Here is a 26,670-nt window from a genome sequence, read left to right as displayed (position 1 = left end):
GACCGAGGCAACTTCCCTATACATACATACCTTGGGTCGGCCCCACCTCGTGTACTAGCCGGCGTCACCCGTGGAAAGGTCCCGCATCCCTTTGAAGTGTCCCGTCATCAATTTAATACTCTCAAAACCATGGGCCTAGATCCCGGGTGAAGGAGGGGGGGGGGGGGGATGAGGAGCACAAATGGGCCCGAATTATGAAGACCCTTACTGAGGCGGCCCGCCTGCACTTGAAAATAAACGCATGGCTGTGAAACAGGTTTGATGTCAAAACTATGTTTTAGGGAAAACTTTCTGTATACTTTAAATTTTTCTGCTTATTGCATGCTTGTAGGTTCAAATTGTGGGCAGTATACAACATACAAATACCACATATAGAGATCACGTATCGGTTAACCCGCGTACAGAACTCTCTCCCCTCCCCCTTCCTTTCCAGGATATCTTGAGAATCCTACAGATTTGCACCTCTGCTCAGAACCCTTCAGAGGAACAGCAAGGCACCCTGGACTCCGTGGGACAGAAAGAGGCCTGCAAATAAGGAGTCCGTGTAACGATAAGGGCAGGGGCTGACGCTACGTGTGTTGTGTAATGACTGATCTAGGAGAAAGTGAGGTTTTCCCTAGTACCTAATCCATCGGGCTGGCTCACCGGTCTGGCTAGCTGACCTTCGTCTCTAGCAGCCTGGTATTGGTTTAATGTGTAACTGACATGACTTGAGGCCAGTGACGCCATTCTGCTCTTCGATCTGCGATCCATTGATCTAAGCCCAAGAATGATCTAGAGATCTTCTAAATGTTGCGCCAACATATACTGGGACTACAAGCTACTTGCTTGCGTGAACTATAACTCATACATTTCCAATCTAGCAGCAATGTCGAAGAAATGATAGGTGAATTTATATTGGTGGACTGGAACGACATGAGTCGCTACAATTGATTGTGACTCGGCTAACAAATGGTTGATGCGATTGCCACAAGATAGCAGTACACAATCGCTGCATCATCTTTTAAATTTTAATAATTGAAAACACATACTGGTGTTTAAAAGTCAATACAAAATGAAAGGCGGAAATATGAATAGGTTTTGACTAAAATAAAAGCGTTTTTTAAATATGGAAAGTAATTAAGACGAAATAAAATATTGTAACATTAAACTAAAATAACAAGCATTGCATTCATTAAAAATATGGGTATTTCACGTGAACAGAGGGTGTAATATTATAATAAGTATACCTTTGATTCGTGTGTTTTATATGTTCTACAACTTTTTTTAAATAATACCTACTGTAATATTTACGCCTGATTAAATTTACGTGCATAAAGTCCGTGCAAATTCCGGGCATATCTGCTAGCGCAGTGTCGATCCGAGATCATTGCTATGAACCGACCCGAGAGGCGGTTCACACTGAAGTTCCCAGCGATCTCTCAGCGCACACAACTCAATGGTGCATCAAATAATGTAGTCTAAGGATGATCAAACCAACTTATGACTTGAGATCACGCCTGAACTCTATGGGCTCCGCCTACCCGGGCACACACACGGTGCGCAGAGCTTTAGGAAAAACAACGCGATTTGAAAACTACTCAAGATATCCTAGTGGGATCCGCTTACGTAAAGCATTCAAGAGTTCGCTGATGGCCGAAAAGTAATTTTGATTTTGGATTAATTTTTGAAACTGTGTTTTCAGAAGCGTTAAAAAGGCTAAAACGCGTGTTTTCAAAGTAATTTTTAGGCGTAAAACAACTGGTAGAGATTCTTGAAAGCACTTAAGGGACTTGCATTACTCCTTTATCTTCATTTCTATGCCATGTAATGTTACGGTCACCGCTCAAATTTCACAGTTGTCCTGTGACGACGAGAAGACTGCGCGCCAGTCCAGAGGAGACACCGCGCTAAAAGCACCAGCGAGCGTCGCGCTTATCATCATGCCTCACTAAACACATACACCCCTGACGAGGTGGGCCTCTTAATGACTATTATTTGGAAATGGAACACAACCCCGTGCCACCTCCTCAAATAACCCCTTGAATGAGGGTTTCAGCAAAGAAATAGTACCTGCAACGAGAGTAAAACATAGTTACTGTCGCAATTTATGTGTATAGTTTTGGTTAAAAAAAATGTAACACCTAGTTAATTAACTTCTGCTTACAAAACATTTTCCAACTAAAGCATGTTAAAAAAAGTTATGAAAATAAACATAGTTGAAAACTTGTTCGAGAAAAAGAGCTGTTTCAACCAGGTACCTAAGGAAATTCTGGCGAAAAGCTTTCACGTTAATAAACTGGAGTAATAATGTCCCTTGCCTCAAATCGCGTCTGCTAAGCCGACTTTTACAGCGGAAGGTCACATGTGCTAGGTATTGATGAATTAGTAAGCATCGCCAGCTTAACTACCAACCATAAATTTTAAATAGGTTACTAGTCTATACTCTGAGTTGATACACTTTGAAAATCACACATAATTAGTTGTCATAGTATCAAAATATAAAAACACCCACATAATGTTTTGATATTTTAGTTTTGAAACCTTTAGATGTTTAACAGAAATACATATTTAACTTCTTAGCTCTCGTATTCGGCATTTGGTAGGAGAAATTTTGAAAATGCGGCGGAAATAAAGAACTAGAATTTTGTAGCAACCATGGTGCTGCGATCATTGGCGTATGGCACAAAGACTAAGGGAAACTTTATTGTATCAACTATTTAGTAATTTTTAACAAGATATTTATTAAAATTCCTTGACAAAAATCAGGTTCAAAGTCTGGGTTTAGTATTTTTTTCAAGTATTTTTCGTTTTTAACGGAACCGTTTCATTATAAACTTTAAAATTTCTGTTTGCAAATCAAATTATTCAATAGTCGACATAGCTGCTCCGGCAACGAATTATAGCAACGGGTGTGGAAACTATTTGTGATTCGCTTCAAAAAATGTATTTCGAAATAAAATTTGCGTGTATATTTATCACTTTCGGCATTATTTTAAAGAATTCCACGTTGCATTTAATATCCAAGTTTAGTATTACTAGAAGAAGGGACCGGAAAAATTCGCGAATTCAATTACCTACAGGATAGACTTCAAAGATCCTCTATGCACTCGGAAAAATTATATCTGCTCATTGGCTACTGACTTGTGATACCTATTAACTAGAATACTTTTGATTTGATACTTCTTTCGTTGAGGATTATTCATTGGCTCTGATTACTTCAGCCCAATCACTGAAGCAGCAAAAGGTTAAACACATTTGGATTCTAGCATATCGCGAAATGAAACAGCGAATTTTTCCTGTCTCTAACTATAAGTGTATTTGCAGCATGAGAAGACATGAATTTGCTCGTTGCCGAGGTTAGATGTTACACATCTCTGGCGAGTACTGAAAGATTAGCTCACATTTTTGTTTTTAAATGTTATTTTTACTTCACTTCTGCTACATGCATACCAGGCCAACAGAGCAGCACTGAAAATACGGGCTGATACAAGGCACATACCTGCTTTATTGTTATTCAATTCACATTCGAAAGACTATCTTCGGCAGCGCTCTACATGTACATATATGTCAATGCAATCACTCTCTTTGGCCGCTATAAATGCAGTTTGTACTCACATCCAGAAATTGATAATTGTTTATGGTAAACCTTTATTTACTTCACCATCATCCGCAAATGGCATCAAGAAAAAAAAAAAATGATATATTTAACTAACAGAAACGGCTCCAATTAAAACGAAAAAAGATTGAAAAAAAAAATCCTAAATCCTGGCTTTAGACATGATTTTCGACCAAGATTTTTATTAAACTACTGACCATTTTCTTAATTCACCAAAAAGTTAATAATATAAAGTTTCTGACAATGTCAGACGTTATAATTCTATGTTACTAAAATATGATAAAATAAAATATTAACCTGAAACATTTTAAAACTTATAACACTTAGTCTGTGCAAGTATATTGGTTTTGCTGAAATGACTTAAATACGCCAGTAAATAATTACTACAAACAAACCCTAAGCTGATTCAACATTATTATTACCTACATAATATTATTACATTATGTTAAAAATTTTAAAATATTCCAGTGCTGAGAATTGAACAAAGTCTCTTGAGGTTAACAAGCGCGCGCTCTACAGCTGCACCCGTTGAAATATTGCAAGGCGAATATTTATTATATTGTCAGACCAGTTTTTTTAATAGGTATTTTATAAGTTCAGGTTACCTTTAACTATACTATTTTCGTTTAGCAAATATATTCCGGGGTAGTTCCACTACCTATCAAAGTTACATTGGGTGCACCAATACGTTTGGTATGTACCCTAATGTTTACGAAAGTGAATATTACAGGTTTTTTTCCCTACATGTGGGTCCACCATCTTTGTCACATTTCCGTTTATCAACTTTCGTTTCATTTTCACAAAATTACTCCTACTAAATGCCGTATACCGAGAGCTAAGATGTTTACACACAAAATATGCTATTGTTTAAATGGTCTACAGCTTAGTCCAACAACCAGAAACTCAAAGCCTTAATCGAAACTTTAATTTACATGTTTTTATTCAGTACACATGAATGGACTTAAACATAAAATAAATAAAAAAAAGTTTATGTACTAATGTATGCATGTTGAAAAGTTTGCTTTATGAATTTAAATAAATGCAAAAAAAGTTCTTAAGATCATAACTATTCCAATACTTATCCCATCTGTGAAGTTTAACATGTCGAAAGGTTTACTTTACAATTTACATGCATTTTTGTTTACAATCACTGCTTTGTAGATTGTTCAAATAGGATTGTACGGAAATACAAAACTTAAGTGTGCCAGATCACTAGCGCTACATGTTAGTGCTGGCTGACACTGTGTATTCAAAATATCAAATATCCATAACGTTCACAGTTGCATGTCTGTTGCTTGGTACTGACGTCGACCGGGGCTACGCCCTCCCTAAGCCCGATGTGCCTCACGCCGTCGACACCCCGCTCCTCCCACCAACACCCTCTGTTTCAAACCTCCCGCCCCGTGTGCAGGTGTGTGTGTGTGCGTGAGGCTGCCAACAAGAGGCGAGTTTAGAGTGTGCCACGACCCCTTTTATTTTATCATTCAATTTTAATGTTTACGTAATTGCTACCTGTCTTTTCTTTAAATAATATTTTGTTTGCAGTGCTAGTTGGTAAGGAAAGCGCAGCGCCCCACGCGGCAGGCAATGGAACTACCTGCAACCAGTTTGGACCATAATCCCAATTAAAATAATTAATACTCAACATAAATAATTAAGGAAACCTTGTTATAATTTTATTATAGAATTTTAGTGTATTTGTTTTAGTTAAATAAGTGGTAATAAATAACAGGAGAGGCTAACGGTAAATCCAGCGCTTTCCGGCCGCCATGCTGCCTCTTCAGTCGCTTCTGTTCGTCACCCGGGGTAGGATGCTTGGTGAGCACCACGCAACTTCATATTTTTCTTAATCAACTGATCTTTTAACATCCGCCGGACTTTTTATAATTCTTAAAACCTTTTTGTATCTGCGAGGCCTACTCCGGGTGGCCGACTCGTTTTAATAAATATTTAAGTTCAATTCGAACATTTAATCACGAACCGCATCCTAAACTCACGAGGCCAGGCCACGAGGTGACCTGGTCAGCCTGTAACTGATTCTCTCCCGCCGTTGGCGTTATTAACAGTTTCATTGAGTGTATGTAGGTGTAGCGCAATTGGAGACGTGTTGTAACGTTGCTGAAATAAAAGGAGTATGTCGAACTGGTGATTTTTAGTCGAGTGGCCACGTGTCCCTGCTCCTGAACCTCGAGGCGTGTGGGATGCCTTAAGAGCCCACTGGAGCGATATCGCGTGCTAATGGAACCGGGCCTATCCTTACACGGGTCACGTCACGCCCTGAAGGGAGTCTCCGCCGGGTCCACGTGCCCACATCACGTGGTGGCGCCCACTCCGACATTTAATTTGTTCGTTCCCTTACATCCCTAGTACGACAGATTAAAAATCCTTCCATTCCTTGCCATTCTAATGTGTTTTCGGATGTACGCACAGTAGTCCTACAATATTTTAGCTAGCCAACTATTATGCAATGAGAAGAATAAAAAATGAAGTGTTTTCTATTGCTAATAAAGAGTTTAATTTATTTCATAGCCGTCATAAATCATAAATCATTTTACAAAAATGTTGCAGTGTGTCACTAAACACAAATAAAATAGAAGTTGCCAGCATGATGATGTTGAAAAATTTTTGGCTTGATTAATCAAATTCGAGCACTGAGAGTATACATTAGTGGTTTTAAATGTAAATTTGTTTATATAGTTAGAGTTAATTGGCCAAAATTCAAACACTGAAGTGCTAGTCGATATTTCCTGCTTATAATGTATTTTTCCTTATGCAATCTTGAAAAATCTTGACAGGGTTCTACTGTACTTAATTATAGAAAAAAAAAAGTTTTTTATTTTTATAAAAAGTTGTTTTGTAATACCAACTCCACCAAAATAGTCGTAAAATTTAAATGCTTACTTTTTTATGATAAAAAAAAAATAAATAAAATAAAGTAATCTGAAACAAAAAAAAAAATAAAAAAGCATTTGTGGATTTAAAAGTGATTCAATAAGAGAAGCACAATAAAACAAATTAAATTAATTTTACTGATCCATGTACAAAATTTTGTCTGAATATGACATTCCTTGAATTTAAAACATTTAAAGATTACTTTTTTTATGATTTTAATTCAGTTTTAATTAAATACTAATTAATTCAATGATATAACTTGCTTTTCAGAGCTGTATGGTGTATTAACTTGTGTTTCGGTGTTTCGGTGTTATGCTGTGTTTTGACATGCTTTTCAGTGTTATTCTGATTTTATCACAATTCACCATGTAATCTTGTCCCTACTTATTTGGCTTGATTAAATACAAGAATAATGTTAAAATAAAAAAATGGTTGTCTGTAAAGTCGGTTTACGGACGATAGTTTAACGTGACGACGTCATAACAAAACATTGATGAAATGATAGTTTAGTTAAAGTACTAAATTTAAAAGCTACTTTTGAAAAGCCCGTCTTAACCTATTTAATATAATAGTAGATTCATAAGCCAATTGAGTGGAAGAGAGATAGATGCGGCGCAAGCGTACAATGAGTGTAACGGGACACAGCGTAATGGGACAATGTGCATAACGGGACACTTTTTTGTGCGTGCAGCCGGCGTTCATCCATTTATTAGATTTTGTGACGTCAAAAAGTTTTAAAATGCAGCATTCATCATATTAAAGAGAACCAAAAAAAGCATAATTATCATCACTGTCATGAAAGTTTTAACACAATATTCTTGGCTAGTAATCACGAAAACCAAATTACAGAAATGGTCTTTACTAATTTATGTATTAAAATAAAAAAAGGGTGCGTGAACATATATGTACAAACATTAAAATTTAAAGTTCTTTGGCATAATTAAATAAAGCATACAGTTAAAAAAAAAAGTATAGCAAATCATACATGCCATGATTATTGTAAAACATTTTTCTCAGCTAGTAAATTATAAGTAAATCTGAACAAAAATGATTGCAGAAACAGAAAATGTGTTCACTGGTTTAATATTAAAAATGTACATAAGAATGTGTTTTTCAATTTGCTGGTAAACTAAGCTATTTTTAATTTGGTTGATAATAAACATTGTACTCTTGCATTCGAATACTCCCGGGTAAAATAAATAAATTTCTGATGTATGGTGTGCGCATATTACATTGCATGCAGGAAACCTCGAAAAGAAAGCAGTTATTTATTAATGTAACATGGGCAAAGAACTTTGAATATTTATTGTTTTGAGAAACAATGATCAAAGATTTCATGTGTTGAATGCAGAAGTTAGGTAGGCCATGGAATTACTTGGAAGTTGCAATTTTCTGTGTACATTTTTGAAGGAAACTTCTTTGCTGAAGGTGCTACAATTTTCGAGCATTACGAACATTCTGATCGCATGAGGGGAATAGTTAGGTACGTGGTGGGGGAACCGGTAGAGGAGGAGAGTGCGTCAGCGGCGACGCCAATCAAATGTATGCACAAGTTGTCTAATGGAGAGATGGCAAGGAGGGGGGATAGGTACACAGCATAGCATGCTATATGCTAGTCGTAACGGCTGGAAGAGGAAACGGTAGGGGAGAGGTATAAATGACGCAGCAATGATGCTACGGAACTCTCGTAATGCTGCTTGTATTTGTCTACTCCTGAGTTTTTCTAACGGCTAATGATTGATGCTATTATATTTCTTTTATTTAATTTAAAGTATCTACAATTTATTTATTTGTGTGGAAAAGAGATATTGATTTGTGCAATCAACTTTGTAAGTATCATTCATTGTTATGTGACTAGTGTGATTGCAAATGTAATAGACATACAGAATTACGAGGTTAGCTTTATAAGTGTAATTTATTTTTGTACATGAACATTGTGATTATAAATGTCAAAATGAATTGCAGACTCATGAGAGAGAATTTATAGGTAAGTGTAAATTCTGTTTAATTGGAGTGTTTTTTTGTTCTTTCATTAGGTTAAGCAGGATATCGTTACTTAACATAATGCCTAAAAATAATAAAAAGGCAGAAACAGATTGAAGATGCAGTATTATCAAAGGCAATGTGAAAATAAACCACCAAGTATCAGTGAACGGATGCGAGAGTAGTGAGTGCGGTAAAGGAATTTTTTCATTTGAGATAGTACTCGCAACCTTACTATTCTCAATTATTATGTCTTATTCAATAAAATATATTAATAATTAATCTCCAACTGTACCTAATAAGCAAGAAGTTTCACTTATGTTGCACTTTGACTTTACGCACACTTTTTTTTTTTAAAATTAGGGTCTTGTTAACTAATCATATTCCAATGTAGCTTAACCATTAATGTATGCACTAGAAACTTTTGACCCTTAACATAAATTCAATATTCTTGTTTTTAATCAAACAAAACTGTTTCCAAATGGCATTGAAAAAAAAATTATATTTCAAAAACATTTTTACAGCATGTCAAACATGGTAGCAAGTAGTCAAATCTGTACTTCATTATTTCAAAATGCCTTTTTTTTGCAAACATAATAAAATTCCTTTCACAGTTAAGGTTTAATACATGATATGGTTTATATGCATCACTTCCAATGAGGTCCTAGATTAAATCAAATATGAGTCTTCAACAAACATCATTTAAAAAAAAAAACTGATAAAATGCCATTCTGCCCAAACTTTACCAAAGCTAGAGAAAACCTATCTACAATGGTGAAAGGTACATCTGAAATTTATACAGTAAACTGAATAAACAAATGCACAATGAAACAGCATATACAAACACTTGATTTGTGAACACAATCCAACATTCATAAAACATTAACACACACAACTATAGAACGGTGTCAGGCAGATATATGTAAATTGTAGAAAAAGACTTTGGCTGCAAGGTTTGTGCAAATATTCAAAACTCCAAATATCAAAATGAATAATTTATTATTGTATTTGAATTTAAAATACATATACTTCCAAACACGTCATCCCTGAATTTGTATTGCCTAATGGTTTGATAGTCAATTTTAATTACTCCTACCATTTTGCAAATAAAAAGTAAAATTGTTGCTCAAATGGTCTAATTATGTATGCAAATGTTAAGTAGGGAGATGAATTTTTTTTTTATTCTATGTGTAGTCGCTGCCCAATTGGAGAGACTGTTAGCTGAGAGAAAGGTAGGTCAAGTCAGGGGTGCAAGTCAGTATGGTTCGCAAGGGGGCCCCACGCTGCCAGAGTTTTGCACGTGGGTTTTAATTGACACAAGTCATCGCTGGACAGGGCGCGTGTATTTTGCATACTGCCCATATGCGTGCAAAAGGAGAAAACTTTTAAAATTTAAAGAAAGTATTCCATGAATACCATGATGTTTCCATGTATTCCATGATGTTTATGTTATGAACCCCATTTCACATTCATAATTTTTATTTCAAACAGAACCTTGCAAACGCAATTTTAAAGTGTATGACGGCACTTAAAAAATCATCTGGAAAAAAAAACTTTCACAGTTGACATCGTCCGGGCCTGCGGCGCCTTTGAGCCCGATATGCCACCGCCCAAACACCTCCACCCTCTGTTCATGTTCAAACCTCCCGCTAACGAGTGCGTGCGTGTGTGTGTTGGTCGCCCGGCAAGAGGGCGCTGTAGAGCCAGTGCTCCGCACCCCTATATGTAATTCATAATATTGTAACCTTTTCTTTTCACCCCTAAAATAGTGTCCCGACAAGTCAGGAAGAGAGTGTCTTTTGTTTTAGTAATATGTATATTATATTTTTGTAATAAAGTACGTGCAAGCACGGACAAGGACGCTCCCTAGCGGGCGAAGACGGAACCAACATATAACTTTATTCAAACTATTTTACCACATAAGTAATTATTACAGATGGTCTGGTCGTGGATGTGTATATGCTAATTTTATAGAGAGTTCATGTTATCTTCTATAATAACCTGGGGCACGCAATAGCTAAGTTGTTAACGGTAATTGTGTTGGGCGCGAAGGGCGCCATGTTTCCTGCCGCAAGCCCTTGTCTCACCCCAGTCTCCTTCTTCAGCCGGCCGAGAGCGGACGTCTCTGCAGACACCCCGAGGACATCACCGTTGTCTCACCAATAAGTAGTTATGTTATATAATAATTGTTCAAATCGTTTTCTATTCATCCTCGGGGCCTCTCTCGGTCAGTGGGGCTGCTCAATTAATAATTTCTATGCTATCAGGAGTTTTTTAACCACTTGTGCTTTACGTAAAGGTTTGAGGCGACCACGTGTGTGGTCCGCCTCCTCAACTAAACCGATTCGTGCCTCGGGTGTTTTTAACAGTGTAAAGGAAGGACTGTATGAGGACGTGTAACGTAGAAGTAAATAAAACCAACCTAATTGAGTCACGTGTCTTTGTGTTCAGGGGGCCACGTGGGTCCTTAACCCAGTCAGCGGCGTGTGGGACGCCCTAAGAGCCCACTGCGGTTAAGTATAAGCGTGCCTGACGCTGAGAGCGGGCTCGGTTAGGAACAGCTGTGGAATTAAATATCAGGAGGGATAATATCTTGCCGCACACGGGCCACGTAACACCCTGAGTAAGAGTATTAAGCCGGGTCCACGAGCCCACTCACATGGTGGCGCCCACTATTTCCACAAATAATCCAGATCGTAACACCGGTATGCTCTCACAGTGTTGTAATTTCAGGCTGGAGCTTGACGTTTTCCTACTCAAATTACCATCACTGGGGAATTACCATCATTATCACTTTCCCATGATTGAAAGTAACGTCCCTGACTTTTCAGAATGTGGTCACCCTGGCAACAGATTATATACCAACAAGAATGATGCAAAAATTTCATTTGGGGGAGGAAGGGGCTGGTAGTAGTAGAACCACTTTGCCCACTGTTTGCTTTTACATTCCTTCCATACTAGTGAAATTTATAGATGGTATATGATACCCCTCTAACCACTCTTCACCCCCCCCTCCCCCCCGTCAATGTCAACCCAGACCTTGACTCACGGCTTCTCAGTCCTTCAGTGCGTCTTTATGCCTCTAACAACTCTTGTTATTTTAGTATGTACACACTTTTTAACTACTGTTTCGATTACGAGTCGACCATTTCCTTTTTGAGCATCAAGGTCAGCTGGAACGTTGCTCAACTGAACGCTGAACATTTAAATAGAGTTTACTCCTCACGCTTAAGGTCTCCATTCTCTGCATTCGTCCATCAAGGAATATTAACTTTTTTTGGCCAAGTTGTAAAAGTAATTAAAATTAACCATCAAACTATTAGGCTTAACACAACCACACTCCACAGAAATAAAAAATATTTGACTGTATTCTAAGTAGTGGAGTACCAATGTAATGGTTTTAGTATCTGCATTGGTAGATATTCAAAAATGTTGAGATATCTGATATTATTGTTGCCAAATGATACTTAAAAAACCAATTATCATAAAAAAAAGTACAATTTCAACCATTCAGGAGTCCATTTTTTTCTCTAATTTAAGGCTAAACGTGAATGATGGGTTTGTTGATTAGTCAAAGGCATAATGTGTATTGTGTTATGCACAAATTTTAAGTGGTAAAATATTTTTTTTTATCTACCAATAATCAATACTTAAAAATAATTGAATTTTTTGAGACTTGAACATTGATTATTTACAAAAAGGATTGAATCAGTATCAGTTTTTATCCACATACCCATTATTAATTTTAAATGTAGAAGGTTCCAATACCACCCGGTTTAACTATCAATGTTAAGGTGAAGTCATTGTTGTAGTGCTAAATGAATGTGTACATACAAATGTTTTCAATAAATGGGCCTAATATAATAAGCCATACACATACTCATTTACTGCAGAATGGTGAAATTGAGATAACAGGTTAATCTGCAATCAGAAAAATTTTGGTAAGCTTAAAACAAGTGAACAAAAGGCACTTTGAACCAATGCCAAAAATCTTAAAAATAATTTGAAAGCATACTTCTTTCACAGTAGTGATTTATTACTTAAACATTATAACCATTTATATAAAATATTTACTACAGCTTCTTAAAAGCATGCACAAGTTTGTTTTTAAATATAAATTTCAAACCATTAGGTACGTAAATGGTTTATAAACAAATTTCTCCAACCTTGCTATTCAAATTCAGTATTCGCATTCGAGAATATTTTGATATTTGTATATGAATTCGATTAGAACTGAAAAATTGATACATACTTGCACAGTCCTAGTGCGATTAGATTAGAATCCAACCTCTTAAATATTCCTCAAAATCTTCACAAAGATAGAATCATCTATCAAGCATTTCCATTTCAGACGTACAAAGGTATAGTTACAGCTGCCAAGTAACAAAATACACCCTCATAATTGACAGTGTGCCATTTAAATAGCTCTGGCATTAACTGGAAGGAGAATGTCAATCACAAACTTTCAGAACTTAAGTTACAGTCCCTTAGCACATCAATTATTTATAAAGATATTAAAATAAACATATCTGAAGTCATTAAATATAGTAAAAATGCCAGTCATCCAAATCAAAATTTAAGTCTACCAATTTTCTCTTGTTGTATTGCATCTACCATTCTAATTCTAAATATGCACATGATGCACTATAGTTGTACATTGAAACATTTCTTAATTGTTATGATCTGCTACTTTTTGGTATCAGACCTTTTTTTTTTTCAGTTCCAACTAATGCTTTGTTCAAGATAAACGGCTCCTAAAAAACACTTTACTGCCACTGAACATATTCTAGATAATTAATACCTCTTTACAAGCATTACACATTGCTGGAAAAGAAATGTACGTTCATTAAATGTTTCTCAATCCACACACTGTGTCAGACATTTGAACTACCAGACACACAGCAGTAATGGCTTGTAACACTACTCATTAACACCTAATCTTTTTTTCTACTGTCGCAAAAAAAATGGGGGCAGGGGGAGGATTGTTTGTACCCTGAGGAAAATTAAAAGTAAGAAACAGCAGTGTTCAAACCTATTTAGCACCAAACTTAAATTCCTAATTCACTTTATAGATGGCTGATATACCGTTTTATCGCATAATCCTCGCACGCGCATAATCTTTGCATTATTATTCCAGGGCGTCAAAATTTGGAGAAAAAAATTCTTGCATAAACGTCGCATTATATTTTTGGTCCCGCTGTTTGATTCCAAGCTCTTTGTGTACGTAGTTTTCCCATATAAAACAATGTACTTTAAAGTTGAAATCTAATATTTAATTGGATATTACCACTTACTTATTTAATTAACCCAAATACGATGTTGTTTGATGTGTACATTTTTTTTAAAGATGTTTTCAAACATTATGACCTTTATCTGTTTATCTTAATCGCCGCTGTGTACCGCATACAAAACTTTAGCCAGCGCTATTTGGCAACATTCATGTTTGGTCATGTTGATTCTTGTAAAGAGCAAACAGTCGAACATGGATATCGATAGCTCGCTAATTGCATGCAATCTGCGCGCTTTGTCTAGTGCAGAATTGACTACATTTAATAGCCCACACTCTTTCGTGGTAAGTGTGTACTAAGATGATAATTATGTGTTAGTTCGGGTTGACATTTGGGTCACGGTTTTCGTTTTCTATTTAAAGTTGTACAAAATGTTTTTGTTGCATGACTTAATTTAAAATGTTTGGCGTACTCTACTTTTTAAATAAACATACTTTCCATGAATAGGTTTTTTGTATAAATAACTTCACCTAACATTTTTTTTTTTTTTTGCAAAACAACTGCACCTCTACTTTTTAAACTTGATTTTAGTATAAAATGTGCGATGATTATGCGATAAACATGGTATATCTGGATTTTAAAGGTACACAATTTTTTTAAATTTGTTTTATAACTTGTTGAATGCATCGACAAAAAGTCATATACCGTATTCACCCAAAACATAATTCTATGATTTTCACCAAAACTGTGGGGGAAAAAAAGTGGCGGTCGCATTATAATAGCAAGCATGCATCTTGCCACTGAGAAAAGGCTGTTTCTTAAATGTATCACTTACTGGGTTCTTTCTGCTTCTCTTCACTGGCTGCCGGTGAAGGCCGATCCTCTTCATTAATTATCACCCTACCACACAACCTCTGTGTATCACCACATTCTTTGCTTTTTCATCAGTTGTCCTTGAACTAGTCATACAACTCGGTTTATTTTCTAACTGCTGCATGCTGTTTCAAGAGAGACCACGTAAATCACTCTACTGACAAACGTAACACCAGAAAGCACATGGAATCAATTTAAAAAATTTAATAAATTCCAATTGCTATGTACTTGAAGTGCGATTTACAATCCATAAAGTCTTTTTAATAAACTCATAATCATAAAATTTGGGGTCACATTATTTTCGGGTGAATATGGTACTATGAAATAAAATTTAGGGAAGAAAAAAATTACATTAAAGTAATGCTAGTTATTACATACTAACATCTAATAATACAAAATTGATTGGTATTTCTCTCAAAACCAAACTTATTTTTTGCCTTGGGAAAGATCTACTTCAATGATAGAAAAAAAAAAAAAAAATACTGACAGCCAAGACTGCTGCCAGTGAACAAAGTAATAATATTGTGCGAGTGTACAAAAAAAGAAGAATGAAATCCAGCCTAGAGATCATTACATCATTACACAGCAGAAGGATGTTCCAACTTCAGAATAAAACTAGAAACCTCAGCAATACAACCAGTAAGAAAATTTTCACACGAAAATACTTTTCTGAAACAATACAAATTATTACTTTCAAAATGTAAATTTTACAGTAAAAGTAATTTTTGGGAGGTCACAGGCTTATTCTCATTAATATGCACCACTTCAAACCCTTACATGTTATACTATTGCATTTGACTATTATTTCTGTACTATCTATGATTTTACTGTCACCTAACATACATCTTAAATAACTTACTAATACACAGGCATGTTAGGATTATTAGTTATTTATATTGATTGTACCATAAAAAAATTCTTAAATGTACTATATATTTGAAGAAAGACTATAAATAATCAAATAATAATTTTTTTAAATTATACTTCTAACTTGTAACCTACTAATCATTTTTAAATCACTATCTTGATAAAATTACATTTACATTTTTTTTTTACCTACAGGTGAAAACCTTTCTAATTCAAGCAATGCTAATTGTTTTTAGTTTAAGAGATTGTTGCTAAAATACACTTCAAGCCTGGCAGCTATTACGTAATAACAAAAAAATTAATTAATAAAAAGAAAAATAATATTTTCACAAAAACTGAAGTTGTACTACCTTAAAATAATTATAAACAAGTAAAGGAGAATAACCATTCCCATTAAAAGTTATGTGAATACAATAGGGCATAACCATTTTCCTCAGTTTTGTGTTAATTGGAAAAATGAATTGCAACTGAAATACTTGTAAAATTAATGCCTGAATTTAAGTTAAAAGAATGGAAGAGGCCAATATTTAAAAATCATTAAAGCTAGGTGAAAAATAATTATAATAATCCTGACCTAAGAGAAAAATAAAATTTGCAAAATGTTGAAAGTGATTTATAAAAAAGTACACACTATAAACACATGGTGGAAAATGTGTTTTATTTTTTAAGTCATAATGACACACATTATCAACACAACCTGAAGGGACCATTAGTTTGGCACTTTGTATCAATGAGATTGAAACTAACTAAACTAATGCAAATATTTATATTACAGTGTTTGTGTTTTGTATTTTAAACTTAAAAAAATTCTCTAATGGCTTAAAAATCTCACCTGCCTTTTCTAGCTATGTATCATATATTATGTATAATGATCGCAGATGAAACAGACATCTTGTTTTGCGTGAACTTTCTATATGAACAACTGTGAACAGGACATAAGTGCGCAATCAGTTTGATGCGTTTTTCAAGCAAATACCTATGCTTCCTGGGTACAGCTTATAAAATATAACATACATATTTATGTTTAAGTTATCTGCTGCTAACAAATATCTTCACTAGGTGCTGTTAAAATAGCCCAAAATTCTACAGTCAAGACTAGGCTGTTACAATATTTTGGTGGAAAATGTTTAAAACATAAAAAATACAAAAACATATAAATAACATCGATACCAGTATCCACTGTCCACTAATATATATTTTTTAACATACAAATATATAATCTTCATTAACAAAACCAGTCTTACACACATTCTGCAGTAATTTTGTGTCCCACTAATTGATTACTAGACATTAATGTCACAACAGGCAATTACCATTCCATAAGAGGAATAACAAGTAGCAAAATAATGTCATGAAAAATTCGGTGAACTATGAATATCACTTGTTTTGGAGTTACAGTGTGCGAAAATTTTCTAAAACCTAATTCTGATGAACTCAACCTTCATACTTGCATGCCATTTTAAACATACTGCACACAATCAAGCAATAACAACACATCATGCTTGGTTAAATTTTTTTTTACGTATATTTAACTTTTGGTATATGTATGTAGTATACTTTCATCACAATTTTAAATATATGAAATTTTCTGAAAGCTCTCTTCATATCTTACACAACCTATAATCAATATTTCGCTTTCACAACAGTGTTACCATCAACAATTTTGTGATCTTGCGGAAAAAAAAACGATGGCAGTCCCACGAGAATGAAAAGACGCGAACGTAACCACACTATTCACACCCTCCAGATCCGGACGCCCTCCAGCTGCTAGGACGACAGCACCTCCTGCACGACGGGCGTCAGCTCCTGGGGCAGGTCCGCCACGATCTTGTTGAACTCCTCGGCAAAGTCCCGGCGCACCAACTTGGCAAAGTGCAGCACCATCTCCAGAGTTTCTGGAAAACCCCAAAAAAAAAAATTGAAATGGAATTGCTGGACTAAGGCAGGGTGTCTACCAATACCTGGTGAACCAATATCAGGAACGTCTAGTAAAATTTTCATACCAGTTATTCTGAATGAAAGGGTGGTTTTAAAATAAATTTCTAAAACAAAACTACAGATGAGTAAATGCAATAACCAAATTTTCTACAATCTGCACTAACGTACTTAAAAGTTAGAAAGATAAAATTTTTTCAGAGATAATTTCAACATGATATTCAACTTGAGTCTGTAAACTGTGGTTAGGCCGAAAAAAAAATACAAAAGCTTAAAAAATGCTGCTGAAAAATTATATTTTCGTGACTTTCAGCGCCATTGCTGTTTATTTAGGGTGGTATTCCAAGACATTCAGGTAAGGTAGCAAATAAGCACTGCCTTGTTGGGACACAACCGTAATATAACTTCCAGGCATTATTCCCAGATCATATCCAAACTGAATCCCAGTAAGCAAACAAAATTGTGCCCTGAGCAATACTAAACACTGGTTTTCACGTATTCTAGCAGACGTTTTGCAGCCATAGATACAATTGTTATGTCAAAAACACTAGAAAAAGCAGCACTATCGCACAAAATAGAACAGATTTTCTAATTTTCTCAAGTAGTTTTAATTTACGATTATTTCTTTTTATGACCATTTAAGTGTACAAAATGTATTTCAGGATAGTTTCACTAAAATAAAGTTTAATTTGGCGCACAAAAACGCTTGGTACGTCCTCCGATGTTCAAAAAGTGTTTATATTGTCGCGGGTTGAAATTTTGCAGGGTTGTTGAAATCAAATTTGGGGACTTTACTGACGGGACTCTGGGCTGGCTGCTCTGTTCACTCGTCAGCGCAAGTGGCGTGACCATGTAATTGGGGCACGGGGCCGGCGCGGCGCGCTGCGGGCTTGCAGAATTTTGTTTGTTTGTTTGGCCGCGCGCTGGCGCAGCCACGGGCCGCAGTTACTGGGGCGCGCTGTCGTAACAAGCCGCGCGGTGTGGCCTGCACATCGGGGTAGAGGGGGGTAGCCTTCCCAGATGTTCTAGTTAGTTGTTTAGTAAATTTGACTTCAATAACGAGCTTTTGTTATGGTAGGCGCGGCAGGGCGCGCGAATTTAAGCGCAAGTGAGTGGTGACTCGGGGCTCACTCAGGCGGAGGCTATGCGTCTCACCTGTGGTCACGAGTTGTTAGTTCGTTCGTGATGTAGGAATTCAAGCTTTCGGGCGGAAGCTATGGCCGACGCCAGAGGCCACGAGTCGTTTAATTTAAGTTAGGTCATAATGTAGTCATCTTCAAGCTTTCGGGCGGAGGCAATGGCCCTTGTCACTAGTCGTTTAGTTATAATTTTTTAAAATGTAATGTTCGTTCGGATTTTAAGGGCAGGAGAGGCCCCTACGTTAGTTTTAAGTAATCGATCAAGAAAGGCTTTTCGGAAAATGTGAGTATGGACTTATCTTTGTTTTAATTTTAAGTATTAATTATGATTTGAGGTATTCGGAAGGACTAGGGAAGTGTTTAGTGAAGTTCTCTCATTCTCTCTCTTGTAAGGTCGTTCAATCGTTAAGGAAGTAAAGAGATTATTGTTTTAAATTGTAATCCCGCTATTTAAATGTTCTTTAAAATGATGTTGAGTATTTGACTTTAAGAATAAAATAATTTTAATTAAGTATTATGTTATTTTGCAAAATCTCCTTAGTTCAGCTCTCACCAGACATCCTGTACGGGATGACGAACCTATGATCCTAGGTACAGTAAAGTATTTTATGAAGTTAAGACTAGTTGATGCCAAGCGAGTTGTTTCTATGTAAAGAGCTACGATTCTCGCCCCCCCCTCTGAAGGTGGATCGTGACAGAAATGGTGGTGGCACCGGCTAGGTGCCACGTGACAGAAATGGTAGAGTTCGCCGGATAGGTTCTATTTCTGGAGAGAGAGAGAGGTAGATTTTTATGTTTATTATTAAGTTAGTTTCAGCTTCTGATAGCAGGTTATTAAGAGTTTACTTGAGGAGAGGATTACGGAATTTTAGTCTATAGTGGAGGAAGTCTTTGAGATTTTTTTTTTGACGTAACAGATGTTTATTTGAGGATACTTGTAAGGATAAAGTTTATAGTGATAAGTTGTTTTAAGTCGTTGAATTTATTGTAGATTTATATCGGGGATTATTACGTGAGGAGAATACGTTATAAGTTAATTGCTTATTAGAGATAATGCAAGTGGTTTAATTTAATTGAAGTTCATTTTAAGATTGTAGGTTAAGAGAATTATAATTTAAAATAAAGTTTTTTGTCGTAAATAGGAATTATTTTCAAGAGAAGTTTGTTTTGTTTTCGTGCGCGTAGGAGACGAGACGTACGAATTAAATCAGTCGAGGGAAGGATAAACGTTAGAAAGGAATTAAAGAGAAAACGAGAGTTTATGTAAAAGAGAGTTATAGAATTTATAGTGATGTTTTGTTTTAATTAGAAAAATGTTGAGAGTTGTTTCAGAACGACACGTCAGTGGACGTGGCAGAGTGAACACGTGACGGGGAGGTGCTGAGACCTAGCGGAGAACGGAGGAACCGCAAGCGAGGGTTGGCGCACCTGATGGAATTCGGTGACGTCACGGGCTCATACGGAGACGTGGACAGGCCGTGACCTTGTTTTGATCAGCTGTACGGTAACTTAGCGATAAGAAAATAGACTATTGGTTAAATAAATTTAAATTTAAGTGTGTTTTAGAAGAAGAGGAACTTTCAGTATGTAAGTAATTTATTTTAAGAAGTGTATGATGTATAGGCTAGAAGTGTTTCGTTGTAAGTTGTTTATGTTTTTGTTAGTTAAATTCTACCTCGGTTTTAAAAATATTTTTTTGGGATTTGTAAACATTATTAAGGAGGTACACTATAAAATCGATAAGCATTAAGAAAACTGGGAAGGCTAGATTTTGTGTGTAGAGGGAATTTACTCCAAAAGAACAGAGAGACAAAATTAATGTTTTCATTAGGGCGAGGGACCCTAAGGTGAGGCGTTGTGTCCCTGGGAAGAAAGGGAATTGTAGCGCAGACCATAGGAGATGGGCTGACTACGGAATTAAGGGTCAGGAGAATCCTGAGAGTTGTGAGTAGTTTGGGGCAGGAGTTCCCCATGGTAGTACCGAAGTGGCTATCCTGTATGGGATAGGGTACCATTTCAATGAAGTTTGTTGGTGGGGTTAGAGCCCCCTGTGTAGTGGGCCTATAGCAGATAGGCACTACAGTGAAATTTTTGGTTATTTTGTGAGGTAAATTCCCTGGAGGTTAAGTAAGATTGGATTCAGTTAGGAAGGAGGGAAATGAGAAACATTGCTGTAGAGAGTTAGTGTACTTGCCTAATGTGAAATTGAATGTTACTAAATTAATTTAGGAGAAAGTTTTGTTCGGTAAATAAATAATAATGGAAGATAGCTAGATAATTAATTAATTTTTTTTGAGTAAGGTGTTTTAAGTAATGAAATAAAATAAGGTGAAGTAATTTGAATAATTGGGGAGGAGTTTCTTTAAGAGTTTAGATAATTGTTTTTGAATTTATTGAGATATTCAGCCAGTGAAGTTTGAGTGTGAGAGATACAGTGAGATTTTAAGGAAATCGGTTGTTTATTAATTAGGACAAATGAGATTTTTTGATTAAGAGTCAGTAAGCATAGTTAAATTTACGACATAATATTTGTTGACAGTTTACAGTTATTAAGGAGAAAACAGAGTAATCTATTTATTTTTATTTTAATGGTTTGAAGATAAGATTATGAATTTTTTTTGGAAGTTTCTTTGGCATGTTGGAATAATTTTTTTTGATTTTTAGAATTTACAGAGAAAATTTAATTGATTTACATTAGTTTGGAAGTATGGAGGTTTAGTGTTCGATTAGCCCTAACTTGATGGTCGGATCCCAAAAGAATGCCGTAAAACCGATAGCCAATTGAGAGGAATGCGGTAGGCGCTTGTGTAGAGAGGGGTTGTGGGAAAACTCCTTGGGACTGATGGCAGATCAGGGGCCCTAAATAGTGTGTGATGCTGTAAAACCAGTGCAGGGAAAGCCTGGTATGCTTACATTTTTGGGCACAGGTTATGTAAACCTGGGGTTCCATGGGATTTAGTCATGTTAGCTGCTGTGAGACATTAAGATTTCCAGGCTCCATAGTAAATTCAATGTAAATTTTTGTTTTCTTAAAATAATAAATTTGTTTTTAATTTTTTTGAGATATTTGATTTGTAACAGTGAATACAGACCCCGAGGAATAAGAGTTGTCATGCTGTGAGAGGAGAAGGTGGTAGGCCTAAAAGGGTACAGGCACCACAGAGGTTATGTGCATTGCATAATTTAAATATAAGGAAACTTGAGAATTTGAAATTTTGTTGTTGGTTTGTACACCCATAAGAAGAGTATAGGCAGAATTTTTATTGTTATGAGATGTCTAATTTAATTGAAAAGAAGAAAGTTTAAAGATGCAAGGTAACATTATTATTGTAATAATTGAAAGAGATTAAGAGGTAGAGAGAAATAGGCAGTTTTTGTTTGTAAGTACTAAAGTTTACAAATAGAAATTTAGTAACTAAGAATGAATAATAAGTTAAGTCTAGTGTAAAAGTTTTTTTTAAGTTTGTTAAGTTAAGAGTCACAAGTAAATTTTTTTTTAGAGAGAATGTCTTTGATAGGAAGTATTAGAAACTTATGGGAATTTTAGGGTAACATAAATAATGTAGGTAATGAATAATAAATAGATGGTAGGTCTTAAGTTAGGATTAACATTTGAAGCAGAATTTAATTAAGAAGAAGGAAAATAAATAGGCCTAATGAAAAGAACAAAAAAGGATTTTATGGTAAAGCATTTTTTTTTAAGTAATAAACAATGAATAATAATGTTGTTTCAGGGTAATGTGTACTAATAATACAATTTTTTTTAGGACCAAAGAACAGGAATTATGTAATTTAAATTAACATGTATTTTTGAAACTGTTACAGATTCCTTAAGATGAGCTGAGCAGCAGTCCAGTTTACAAGATGACAAGAGTTCGAGAGACAAGATACAAGATCACTGAAACAAGAGCCAAGACTGAAGATTCAAGAGAAGAGAAAGCTGGCAGCCATGGACTTACAAGTGGAGATTAATAAGGTCATGTAAAGTTTTATTTTTTTTTATGGAAGACAGTAACTGGAGTTTTTTTTGTTATAAACATTATTTACAGAACTTTTTAGGTTATAGTAATGTAATGGAACTAGTGAGTTGTGGTAGCTGTCAAAAAGAACTAATACCTTAAGTTTAATTTTTAAAGTTAATTTTCTTAATTTACAGAGGGATTAGTAGTTTTTTTTAAACCTTATTTAGGTTGGAATTTAAATACAATAGCTTATTATAAATGTGTACGAACAGTTCAAGTTCACCGTACTGATAGGTAGGTCAGATGATCTTATTGATTTTGATGATTTGTTGTTTTGAGTTGATTTTTAAGTGTTGTGAATTAGACAATGAAATAGTTCTGAAAACTTAAATTATTTCAAGCTAAGAAATAGTAAAGTTAATTGTAACTCAAAGGACACCAGAATTTAATTTTTTTTTGAATTAGTAATGTTTGAAAATTTTATACTTTACAAGAAAGGTTATAAACAAACAGATCGGATGGAACAAGGATGCAGTAAATCACAATTTCATTTAGAATTATTGATTAGCTTTTGAGGTTATGAAGTAAAAGTAATTATAGTTTAAAAGTTTGAATAAAAAAAAAATGTTTTTTTTTTATTTGTTTGAAATAGAAAGTTTAAAAGTTAATTAGTCATGATCTAGGTGGGTGATGGGGTGGGAATTGGCCACTCTTTTTCCCTATAACCTCCCTAACATGGCCTTCTATTACAACTAACAGAAATAAAGAAGAAGAAAAATGAAGAATTATTAGTTAGAATGTTTCTTTCATGAAGATACCTGATGAACTTTTACTGTTTGGAAGAATAGAAGCAAGGTTAGTCAGATATTTTTACTCAGAAGAAGAAGAAGATAAAGCAGTTTTATGACTCGACAAGCCAGAGATTGGTGTTTCCCCTCTGCGCTTCTATTGACTACGTTGTTTACTCTCATGGGATAGCTGGTTCGGCACCATGGAGAGAGATTGGTGGGCATTGTGGTTGCCCCCAGAAGAAAAGAAGAGTAGAAGAGGTTATGGGTGGGTCATGTGAACTGACCTTCAACCCAGTTACTTCGTGGGGACTATTTGCTGTATAGAGAAGATCAAGACTCAAGAGTTAGGGAAAATCATTGGAGGTCATGTTTCCCTTCCTTAAGTTTTTCCTATCAAATTATTTGCCTGATTAGATTATGCTAAGGGTGGGATACTTTATGTTAGCAGTTGAATTAATTAATTTTATTTTTTTGTGTGTTTGCATCCTTGCCCATCGATTGCAGTTTAGTAGTTAGTTTTGTATTTGTCAGGCGTGATGGTAATGCCTGTTGATGATGTTTCAGAATTGTAATCTGTTCGTGATGAGGATGGCACAACTCCGAAGCAGATGTGGGGAGAAGTTGTGAGCTGCCCTGGAAGCCAGTCCAGTAGCTGTTGGAGTTGAGTGGTGTTTGCTGATGGCCAGCCCAGGGAGCTACTCTTCTCGACAACACTGACTTCGAGGAGTTGCACCAACCTTCACGAGATAAGAGTTTAATTAATTGAAACACTGTAAGGACACTTAATTTTTTTTGAAGAACGAAAGAAGTATGGTAATAAACGGAAACCGAAAAAAAAAAATAATAATAATTATCAAGAATTTGCACATTGTTTAACGAATACTGAGAAACTAAGAACAGTAATTTAATTTGTAAAGAGAGCTTCACTAACAGAACAATTTTTTTAGAATTGAGAACTCGAGCCTCTGAAGGTTCCTGTGAGAACAAACCAGATAAAAGTTTTACATTTAATTTTATGAATACTTGTTGTTTTAAAATAACTCTTATGCAGAATCTAGATGTATGTTCAGACAGCAAGGAACTAAGAAAATTATTATTTTTGTGAAATGAGGAATTTATAGTTATGGTTTAATGGAAAAAGACAATTTGTAATTTTGAGGTAGCTCGATGGGGCTCGAGCTCTGTGAGGGGAGGGTTATGTCGCGGGTTGAAATTTTGCAGGGTTGTTGAAATCAAATTTGGGGACTTTACTGACGGGACTCTGGGCTGGCTGCTCTGTTCACTCGTCAGCGCAAGTGGCGTGACCATGTAATTGGGGCACGGGGCCGGCGCGGCGCGCTGCGGGCTTGCAGAATTTTGTTTGTTTGTTTGGCCGCGCGCTGGCGCAGCCACGGGCCGCAGTTACTGGGGCGCGCTGTCGTAACAAGCCGCGCGGTGTGGCCTGCACATCGGGGTAGAGGGGGGTAGCCTTCCCAGATGTTCTAGTTAGTTGTTTAGTAAATTTGACTTCAATAACGAGCTTTTGTTATGGTAGGCGCGGCAGGGCGCGCGAATTTAAGCGCAAGTGAGTGGTGACTCGGGGCTCACTCAGGCGGAGGCTATGCGTCTCACCTGTGGTCACGAGTTGTTAGTTCGTTCGTGATGTAGGAATTCAAGCTTTCGGGCGGAAGCTATGGCCGACGCCAGAGGCCACGAGTCGTTTAATTTAAGTTAGGTCATAATGTAGTCATCTTCAAGCTTTCGGGCGGAGGCAATGGCCCTTGTCACTAGTCGTTTAGTTATAATTTTTTAAAATGTAATGTTCGTTCGGATTTTAAGGGCAGGAGAGGCCCCTACGTTAGTTTTAAGTAATCGATCAAGAAAGGCTTTTCGGAAAATGTGAGTATGGACTTATCTTTGTTTTAATTTTAAGTATTAATTATGATTTGAGGTATTCGGAAGGACTAGGGAAGTGTTTAGTGAAGTTCTCTCATTCTCTCTCTTGTAAGGTCGTTCAATCGTTAAGGAAGTAAAGAGATTATTGTTTTAAATTGTAATCCCGCTATTTAAATGTTCTTTAAAATGATGTTGAGTATTTGACTTTAAGAATAAAATAATTTTAATTAAGTATTATGTTATTTTGCAAAATCTCCTTAGTTCAGCTCTCACCAGACATCCTGTACGGGATGACGAACCTATGATCCTAGGTACAGTAAAGTATTTTATGAAGTTAAGACTAGTTGATGCCAAGCGAGTTGTTTCTATGTAAAGAGCTACGATTCTCGCCCCCCCCTCTGAAGGTGGATCGTGACAGAAATGGTGGTGGCACCGGCTAGGTGCCACGTGACAATATACGAGATAATGGCACCAGATACGGGTCTGCCATCTGAATGAAATCAACATGCGCTGAAATTGTGATATAGATCGGCAATGAATGAGACACCAACATCCGTTTCCTAAAAATAAGGGACTGGCCATGTCATATCTAAGAGATTGTGAGCGGTTTTGTGCACTAGGAATATGGTTAGGGAACAGGTAGCATATCTAATGCCTAAACCCTTATTTTTGTGTCTTGGCCTTAGGGACCTTTTTGTGACTTTCATGAATAGTCTTTAAGTTTTACTTTTTCTTGACTTTCAGAACTTTAGTGACAAGCAGATACATTGTAAATGTATCGTTGGCATCAAGGTGGCCAGAAGAGAGAGTGCATTGATGGAATGAATGGGTGGGGGAAATCGGAGCAACCTGAGAAAACCCACCAGCTTGATGCAATTCGGCCATGTTTCTCACTTAAAATGAAGCCTGGATCGCCTCACATTTGGAGGCAAGTATTAGATCAATCAACCACCTGTCTCCCTCGGAAACAAAAAAATAAACTCGTACTACGACATGATAACCAAAAACCCAGAACGAAATATTATTTGTCCATTTCATGACAAGCAATTGAAAGTTTTAAACACAAACATCTGAATCTAATTATAAAATAACTAGCTTTAAAGTACTGAGAATAAAAAAAAAATTCATTAAAAATTAAGAATAAATTATGAACATCTTTCATTATTGAGTAACAAAAATATGTGTATGTACTAATGACATCTCAATGCAAACACAAACTGTTACATACTTACTTAATACACAAATTTGACCACACCTTCACTAAAAAAAATTGCGGTGTAGGTAATATAAAATAGTTTTTTTTTTTTTTTAAATTTGTGTACTGTTACGCGATTTCTGGTAGCTCACAGAGCTAGTTTTACAAAGCTTATTTCTATTAAGATAATCTGCCGATTGACAACTGAAAAAAGAAAGAAGTTAAATTTTTTTCTGGAATTAAAATTCCATGATCGGAATTTATGTAAATACCAAGAAACTTTTCTAAAATCTTATATAATTTATTTTTCTTCAAACAATCAATAATTTCTC

The 26,670-nt window shown here is 35.7% G+C and overlaps 1 protein-coding gene across 1 annotated transcript in view; it reads right to left on the bottom strand.

Moving 5' to 3' along the window:
* Window positions 1–16,616: 16,616 nt before the first annotated feature.
* Window positions 16,617–26,670, bottom strand: part of LOC134540850 (importin-4-like) — a 150,766-nt gene continuing 140,712 nt past the window's right edge. Inside the window, exon 18 of the mRNA XM_063383847.1 lies at window positions 16,617–17,336. Coding sequence (XP_063239917.1) covers window positions 17,209–17,336 — 128 coding nt within the window. The 3' untranslated portion in view covers window positions 16,617–17,208. The remainder of the gene's footprint in view (window positions 17,337–26,670) is intronic.

The sequence above is a fragment of the Bacillus rossius genome, chromosome 17 (genome assembly GCF_032445375.1).
Source record: "Bacillus rossius redtenbacheri isolate Brsri chromosome 17, Brsri_v3, whole genome shotgun sequence".
Classification (NCBI taxonomy): domain Eukaryota; kingdom Metazoa; phylum Arthropoda; class Insecta; order Phasmatodea; family Bacillidae; genus Bacillus; species Bacillus rossius.
Note: the sequence above shows the minus strand (reverse complement) of the source record. Positions and strands in the feature narration are given on the sequence as shown.